Source organism: Protobothrops mucrosquamatus, unplaced genomic scaffold (genome assembly GCF_001527695.2).
Source record: "Protobothrops mucrosquamatus isolate PMUCROS unplaced genomic scaffold, P.Mucros_1.0 scaffold1460, whole genome shotgun sequence".
NCBI classification, from domain to species: Eukaryota; Metazoa; Chordata; class Lepidosauria; order Squamata; family Viperidae; genus Protobothrops; species Protobothrops mucrosquamatus.
The window spans coordinates 328,230-337,198 of record NW_015387638.1 but is presented as its reverse complement, the minus strand read 5'-3'; the positions used below and the strand labels follow the sequence as shown (position 1 = coordinate 337,198).

General features: G+C 32.8%; 1 protein-coding gene across 1 annotated transcript in view; it reads left to right on the top strand.

Annotated features, from left to right (window-relative positions):
- LOC107292955 (contactin-associated protein-like 2) overlaps window positions 1-8,969 on the top strand; it is a gene marked incomplete at its 3' end in the record, with an annotated part of 310,658 nt that overhangs the window by 7,523 nt on the left and 294,166 nt on the right. The window contains exon 2 of the mRNA XM_015822086.1: window positions 6,386-6,505. Coding sequence (XP_015677572.1) covers window positions 6,386-6,505 — 120 coding nt within the window. The remainder of the gene's footprint in view (window positions 1-6,385; window positions 6,506-8,969) is intronic.

Below are 8,969 nucleotides of genomic sequence, written 5' to 3'. Positions count from 1 at the left end.
GAGAAAAGGTGGCGGAACTCAAACCTGGCCACGCCCTCATCAAACCCTAGGACCGCCCCTTTAGAGAACAGGAATGCAAGTAAAATTTGGGAGGGGCTATTTCCGGTGTGGGAGGGGCTATTTCCGGTGCGGCCGGCCCGGAAAAAGGTGCCGGAACGCGGTTCCGCCGCGTTCCGGCTGAAAAAAAGCCCTGATTAGGGGACTGGAGGCTAAAACATATAAGGAACGGTTGCTGGAGTTGGGTATGTCTAGTTTAATGAAGAGAAGGATGAAGGGGGACATGATAGCAGTGTTCCAATATTTCAGGGGCTGCCACAAAGAAGAGGGAGTCAAGCTATTCTCCAAGGCACCTGAAGGCAGGACGAGAAGCAACGGGTGGAAACTGATCTAGGAGAGAAGCAACCTAGAACTAAGGAGAAACTTCCTGACAGTTAGAACAATTAACCAATGGAACAACCTGCCTCCAGAAGCGATGAATGCTTCAACACTAGAAGTTTTTAAGAAGAGACTGGACAGCCATTTGTCTGAAATGGTGTAGGGTTCCTGCCTGAGCAGTGGGTTGGACTCGATGACCTCCAAGGTCCCTTCCAACTTTATTATTATTATTATTATTATTATTATTATTATTATTATTATTATTATTATTATTATTATGGAACCTAAGAACAGAAGGAAGTATGACTCAACCCAGGTGAAAAAAAACTTACAGGAAATAATGGACATGGAAAAGATAACATACTTTAAGATCACAAAATAAGTCTGAGGACAAGAAAAGATATTTGACAAAATGGATTACAGAGCTACCAGAACTACAAAAACTTAAGAGACAAAAAATGATAAAAAAAATTAAGAGAGAAAGAAAGGAAAAAAAATTCAATGAATATGAAGAGGCGAAACCTTCCTATAAAAACATCTCACCTGATTTGTCTTTTGTACCTACAACAACATCCACAAGACTATGGGAAGACTCTTTGATTCAGAGAAACATATTGATCAGGAAAGATGTCTTGCAAAATAAAAAGGCTAAAGTGAAAATCAAGAAATTAGATGGTGGGATCTACCAGAGGGAATATTTGAAAATTAAACATCTGTTTGAATATGATTAAAGAAATAGAAAGACCAGGTACTTACTATCATATCTGGTGGACATGTCCAAAAAGATTTTGGGTAAAAATATATTTTGGTTGGAGAAAATGACTAAAAAACAAATAGACTTTAAAGCAGAATTATTTTTGTTAGGAATAATAGGAGCAAATTATGAGAAATATTGTATATATTTAATTTTACATGTACTAACTGCAACAAGAATTGTATTTGCCCAACATTGGAAAAATGAAAATTTACCAACTGAAGAAGTATTAATTAAGAAAATGTTTGAGTGTGGGGAAATGGACAGATTGACTTTAAAAATAAAAGAGAAAGAAGACTGAGTGTATTTTAGAACATGGGATAATTTCTATCAATGGTTAGAAACATGAGTTAGAGAGAAAGGAATGTGATATGTAACCTTGAATATATATTAGTAAGAAGAAAACTATCGAGTGATTAATTAACATATTGTTTATGATAATTAACTATTATCTATTATTTCTTGTTAAATACATGAACCCAGACATTATGCTGTTTGCTAAATATTGATAATGTTATTTGGAAAAACCCTAACCCCAACCCTAATCCTAACCTGAACCCAAATCCTAATCCCAAACCTACCTCATCCCTAACCCTATAAAAACTAATAAAATGTATACAAAAAAAGAAAGAAATAGAAAGATTTTGGATATAAATGAATTTTAGTTTAAGAGGGATGTGCCCCTCAAGTAATATACTATTTTTCCTTTCTTTTTTCCTTTGTGTTTTTTTTTTGACATGAGAAATATAAAAATGTTGGAATGGTTTATATAAAGAAAATGTTTTAGATACTTAAGTGAAATTGATCTTGAGAAAACTTAGAATGAATAAAAAATGTTTTGATTAGATCTAAAAGATTAGATAATTGGATTTATTTAAAAGGAACACTTAAAGATTTAACATATGCTTGAATATGGTTAAAAAGAAGAGAAAAATTCTGGATATAAATGTACATCAGTCTAAGAGGGATATGTATTTTAAGTAGTATACTATCTTCTTATTTCCTTTCCTTTCCTTTTCTTTTCTTTTTAATTTTTTTTCTTTTTTTAAGATATGAGAAATGTAAAAGTGTTGGGATGGCCTGTATGAGGAAAAAGACTTAAATACTTAAGTGTAATGAAAATCTTAACAGTAAGAATTTTTTGAATACTGCGGGGAAAACAAATTTAAATAAGAATTTTAAACAGGATTTATGATAAGGCAATCAAGATGATCAGTTAGAAAAGAAGTTTTATATCAATGTGATTATTTGCAGAAATATTAGAAAAATGTCTATATTTAATTGTTATTTATCCAAATAATAAGAATTGTATTAATTCAAAGATGGCAAAAGAGAACATTTTTGGAAGAAGAGAACATCAAGCAAACCTATTATGTGGACTATAGAATTATAGAAACTAATTGTTATTGATTGTTTTTTTTAAAATATAAACCCAGACAACACAATGTTTACCAAATATTAAGGTGATTATGTAAAAACTTTTACATAATATTAATAAAACATATTTTTTTAAAAATAAGAAAAGCTATATTTATGGGAAAAGCTTAATAAAAATAACAAGAATTAAAAAGGCATATTATAGAAGATGAATTCAGCTATTGGTTTTCTCTCTCATCCTGAGTGGAGGATGTAGATATTTGCTTGTTTGCTTATTTGCTTAATAACAATGGATTTGCTAGACATACCTCAGAGAATATCCTCTTCCTACATTTCCCATTAGCTTGCTAAGATCTTTTAATCAACTATGCAAAAAGGAGAAGGAACGTTAGATGATCTTTCTCTAGAAAGACTCTAGGCCCATGGTGGCGAACCTATGGCAAGCATGCCACAGGTGGCACGCAGAGCCCTCTCTGTGGGTGCACACCATCGACCCAGTCCTAAGCCTTCAGGTTTTAGCTTTAGGCCTCTGCCGCTGTATGAAAAAAAAAAGGTTTAATCAATCAATCAATTTCAACTTCTTGTGGGGAAAAAAAAGATCTCGCAAAGTTGGAATTGATTGATTGAACTTTTTAGTCCCACCCAGTCTGCCATTATCACTGCAGCTACGCCCACCCAATGGGCCATGCCCACCCGGCACCCGATAAGTGGGTTTTGGGTTGCAGTTTGGGCACTTGGTCTCTAAAAGGTTCGCCATCACTGCTTTAGGCTGAATCCCTGGAGAGTTGCTGCTGGTGAGTATAGAACTAGATGGAGCAAGGCCCTGAATTAGTATCAAATGTCATGCAAAGAATAAATAGACCACAAGTTTTTTTAAAGCATGCAAAGTACAAGTGTTGAAGACAGATAGATATATAGTTTCTAACTAGATATATGGTCAGAGTGCTATGCAAAATGCCTGACCTGAACAAAACATTTCTGCATCCTCTGGAAATATCTGTTTTGAAAACTTTTCCAGGTTATTTGCATGTCCATGTACATCCCAAACAAACCTTGCATCGGAACTGCTGTAAAAAAAAAGTTGTGGATGCACATATCCAGCGCTGATCCTAGGTAGCTTTCAAAATATCTATATTTTGCCTCTATGGGTTTACAACTGTCTCAACTATCATTATAGGTGTTAAAAAAATTATAGAGGGTGGCCTTGATAGAGAAAGGATAGAGTTGCCCTGTTAGGGAGATAACAGATACATTAGGTAGGTAGGTAGGTAGGTAGGTGGGTGGGTAGGTAGGTAGGTAGATAGATAGATAGATAGATAGATAGATAGATAGATAGATAGATAGATAGATAGATAGATAGATAGATAGATAGATAGATAGATAGATAGATAGATAGATAGATAGATAGATAGATAGATAGATAGATAGATAGAAGAAATTTGAGTATGGGACAGAACTGAGAGAAGAGAAAATGTTTCAGTCAAGACCCTTGTTAGGCCTTAAGAAGATAGGGGGCAGGGGGAGTTCATTCAGATATGCAATATTTTTGCTATATCTTTGTAATAAAAGTAGTATTCACCTCCGTGACTTTTGTTTCCAAGTCTGGTTTATTTTGAGGTGCTGATAATTTCGATTCTAGTATCCTTCTGCAAATGTCCTGAAAATTCTGTTCTGTCTAATACCCTACATAAAAATGGGCATTATGGATTTTATTCTTTGATTAATAGATAATCCAATTAATACTTTTTTAATCTTTAATAACTTAGATTTTTCCCATCAGATTATTTACAGATATGCATAGATATAGAAAGAAAACAATTCACATTGATAACTATCAGAAAACAGAAAGAAGAAATATATAATCAGTAGAAATCCTTTCTTGAAATATATCCACATAAATCTTATATTCTAAATATTTTTTAATTTTTTTGATTTGAATATTGACTGAACAAACAATAAATCAACTAACACTGATAATTCTATAACCAAATAATATGGAAATAGAGAAAATTTTCATAAAAATAAACTGTTAAAGCTTTTTTACAAGAAAAGATATACTAAGATTTGTTCAGCATAAGTATCCAGTTTTCTGGACAATTTTTATGACAAGGAGAGGAACAAATATCCTCCTGAATATTTTGCAAATGAAACTTGTATAATGTCTTTTGAAGCATTATTCCTTTTGTTTTTGTTGGCAAAGTTGATTTCCCACTTCTCCAGTTTTGTTCTAAATAGCTAAAACATAAATCCAAATCAACAAGGGTCCTTTTAAAATAAAGCCTCAGCATTATGTATAAAAGCTAAAATGTGATGAATCATAACTATAATTTTATTTAATATTTATAATATTAGTAAAATATTTATTTCAATTTCACTTGATTTATGAGATAGAGTTAGGACAGAATTATATGAGAAATAGAAATACTATGAATTGAGATTAACAATTAAGAGGAAAGCTCATAGCAATGCATCACATGTTAGTATTTAGGGATAAAAAATTGCTTGTCAAATTTTATTGAAGAAAATCCAGATAACATCTATTCTTGAAAAATTATGTCAGAAAAATAAGTACAATCTTTTGAATTGCTATTTTTATGCATCAACAAGCTTTAAATTGTCCATCAAATAATAAAAAATATTTTATTTATCTTGTGTAATTTTAATATTTTTCTTAAAAGTTCTATCTACTTGTAAAAGGATTATTCCAATCTCCTATGAAACACCAATTTTCATGAGAAAAGCCCATTCGTCTTTCTATAAGTCCTTTATAGAACGTTGCTTTATCCTCATTTAAGACATACATTCCATATATCAGATTTTTAACCCCATGAAAATTAATTTCCATCCCAATATATCTACCATTTCATCGGTCAATAGAAGTTGGGAGTTTATTTTTTTCAAATAATGATTTTTTTTGGTAATTTTTGAAGAGCATTTGGTCCATTTAAATTCCATTTTAAGCATTGTAATCCATAATAAATGTTAAATTACATGATAATTGTAAGCAGCTAAGAAATAGAAGTAAAACAATGGTGTTGATTTTTCTTAAAGTTTTACTTAACATAAACTACATTTTATTGTATGCAGTTTCTTCAAACAAAAAATAGATTTTTAAACTTTACCTTCTGTAGCTTTTTAGACAAGAACAATGAGCCAATGTTTTCTGTTCTAAAGCCAATAGAAGCAAAGTGCTTAAAAGGATTATACAGGTTACTGCAGAAGCAGATTAGACTTTGCAAAGTCATTTCTTGCTGCATTTGCAGTGATTAATAGGGTACAAATTGGTTATTTCCCTAAATCTTGGATCAAGCAAGGTAGACATGACACTGCCATTCTGATTCACATGAGACTAAAGAACTGCTGAGGTCTGTTAAAGAAGGTATGGAAATGATATAAATAGTTGCTTTTTAAATGCAACAATAGTAAGAGCATATAACATTTTTAATGACAGATTATCTCTTTAATCAGTGGCATTAACAATTAATACTATAAATATCATCATCATGTCATGCTAGAAGTGACATGCATAACGTTTTCCTTCATAGTATAATGTACATAACCTTCCTTCCAAGTTACGGCCTGCATTCACAGCATTGAGTTCTTAAAACTTCACAAAAATAAAAATCATTAGGCTATGATTTTCACAACGCACAATGCATTATATTTTTTATACTATTTCATTATTAAACTCAGCCAATGTGAAATATATTCATTATGTGGATTTTATTTATTTATTTATTTTGCTTTTGTTCTTTGAAATGTTGCAGGAGCTTGGATTTTTAAGTATTATATTCTCAAAATACAAATTTGCTTTCAAAAGTGATAGAGCAATAAACCCATGTAGAAATCTATAACATTTCATGCTTTTTTGTTTTTCAGAAAAATGTGAAGAACCTCTGGTCTCGAGCTTAGCACCCTCCTTCTTCAGCAGTTCATCATCTCTGTCATCTACGTCAAATAGCTATTCACCAGGGTTTGCCAAACTAAACAAACGAGGAGGTAGGATTTTTGCTTTTAAAATTGTATTGTATATTATATTAGTATATACTATTTATTTAGGTATACTATATATACACCTACTCACACGCACACACAAAGCATACTTTTTGAACTATAGGATATTAAGTTTTAAGTTTTTTAAATGGCATTCTGCTAGAAAACTAACAAATAAAGAACTATAAATGGCAAACACACAAAATCTCATAATTGATTAGCATAGCCATTTAAAAAAGGAACATAAAACTGAAAATTTGTGTTATGAGGAGAACATCCCCAAAAACATTGATTGATTTTTTAAAAAAATGGTTTAATTTTATTTCCAAAAGAAATAAAACAAATATTAACAGACAGTTTATATAAGTATCCATTTCTGCAGATAATCTGGATAGATCTTCAATTCAGTATTTCATTGTTGTTGTTGTTAGTTGCGAAGTCATGTCCGACCCATTGCAACCCCATGGACAATGCTCCTCCAGGTCTTCCTGTCCTATACTATCTTCTGGAGTCCATTTAAGCTCACGCCTACTGCTTCAGTGACTCCATCCAGCCACCTCATTCTCTGTCGTCCTCTTCTTCTATTTCCCTCAATCTTTCTCAGCATTAGGCTCTTCTCCAGTGAGTCCTTCCTTCTCATTAGGTGGCCAAAGTATTTGAGTTTCAACTTTATGATCTAGCCTTCTAAAGAGCAATCGGGGTTGATCTCTTCTAAGACTGACCAGTTTGAATGCCTTGCAGTCCAAGGGACTGCAAGGAGTCTTCTCCAGCACCATAGTTCAAAGGCCTCAATTCTTTGACGCTCAGCCTTTCTTATGGTCCAACTTTCACAGCCATACATTGCAATTGGGAAAACCATGGCCTTGACTATACGCACTTTTGTTGGCAGGGTGATGTCTCTGCTTTTTAGTATGCTGTCTAGATTTGCCATAGCTTTCCTCCCCAGGAGCAAGCGTCTTTTAATTTCTGATTAAGGGTCTACCGGCGGAGGGAAAACAGCCACTCGACTGCGTACACCACGATCCAGAAGTCATGATCTTGGTTTTCTTAATGTTAAGTTTCAAGCCAACTTTTGCACTCTCCTTCTTCACCTGCATCAAGAGGCTCTTTAGTTCCTCTTCACTTTCTGCCATTAGAGTGGTATCATCTGCATATCTTAGGTTGTTGATATTTCTCCCGGCAATCTTAATTCCAACTTTTGGTTCATCTAGCCCTGCCTTTCTCATGATGTGCTCTGCATATAAGTTAAATACTCATATAAGTTAAATACTAAAATCAAGGAAACTGTAAGTCCACTAAACAGATAAGATGGCAAGGAAATAACAGGCAACAGGGAGAAAGCAGAGCTGCTCAACTCACACTTTGTATCAGTCTTCACACAAAAAGAAACTATAATCCAACATACAAAAAAAAAACCCCACTGCAAAAGACAAACTAGAAACAAAAATTAAAATAAGTAAGAAAATGGTAAGAGAACACCTATCCGACCTTGACAAATATAAATCACCGGGATCTGACAGATTACATCCCAGAGTTCTGAAGGAGTTGGCAGATGTTATATCAGAACCATTGTACCACATCTTTCATAAATCCTGGAGCACCGGGGAAGTATCTTGTTATTTAAAATTATAAATTATCGCAGCCTTTTTCTTATTTTCTTCTTGTGATAATGTAGGAGCATAAACATCTGACAGTGGTTTGTAAAAGAACTGTGGTTTAATATACAATATGAAACAACAATAATCAGGGAGCATACAGAATATAACATAGTCAGGGTTTTTTATTGAAAATTTTATAAAAGTTTTACAATATAATTCCCCCCCTCCCCAAAACCCACCCTTCCACTCCCCCCTACCTCCCCCCCACTTCCCAGAGCCAATCACAGGGTTAACAATACAATAATCATACTCTATCTAACATTAATCAACTATTAAAATAACAAATCTGTTTAACTCTCCTTTAACTCTCTTTTAAACAGATATACTAGTATTAAACACAATAATTATAACATCATGTTAATAATTAGAAATAAAAATAAGTAAACTATTATAACATATAAACTACATTAATACGCTAAGATTCACTCAAAAACCAAATGAAACTTTTTAGTTCCATATTTACTCTCAATATAATCTATCCATCTTCTCCAAACCGAAATATATCTTTCTTATGAATAGTCCTTCACATAAGCGGAGATCTTGGCCATTTCTACTAAATTTGAGACTTTAAGTGACCATTCTTCTATAGTGGGCAAATGTTCCGTTTTCCATAGTCTTGCAGCAGTTATCAAGTTCAACATCAAGTCCATTTCTTTTGTATCCAAATCTTCCATAATACCCAGCAAAAATATCTGCGGTTTAAACTTTTTCTTTTTCTTAAAAATATTTTGAATATTCCACCATATCTTAATCCAAAATGCTTTTACTTCCCTGCATGTCACCAAATATGAAAATAGGTTGCATCTAAGTTT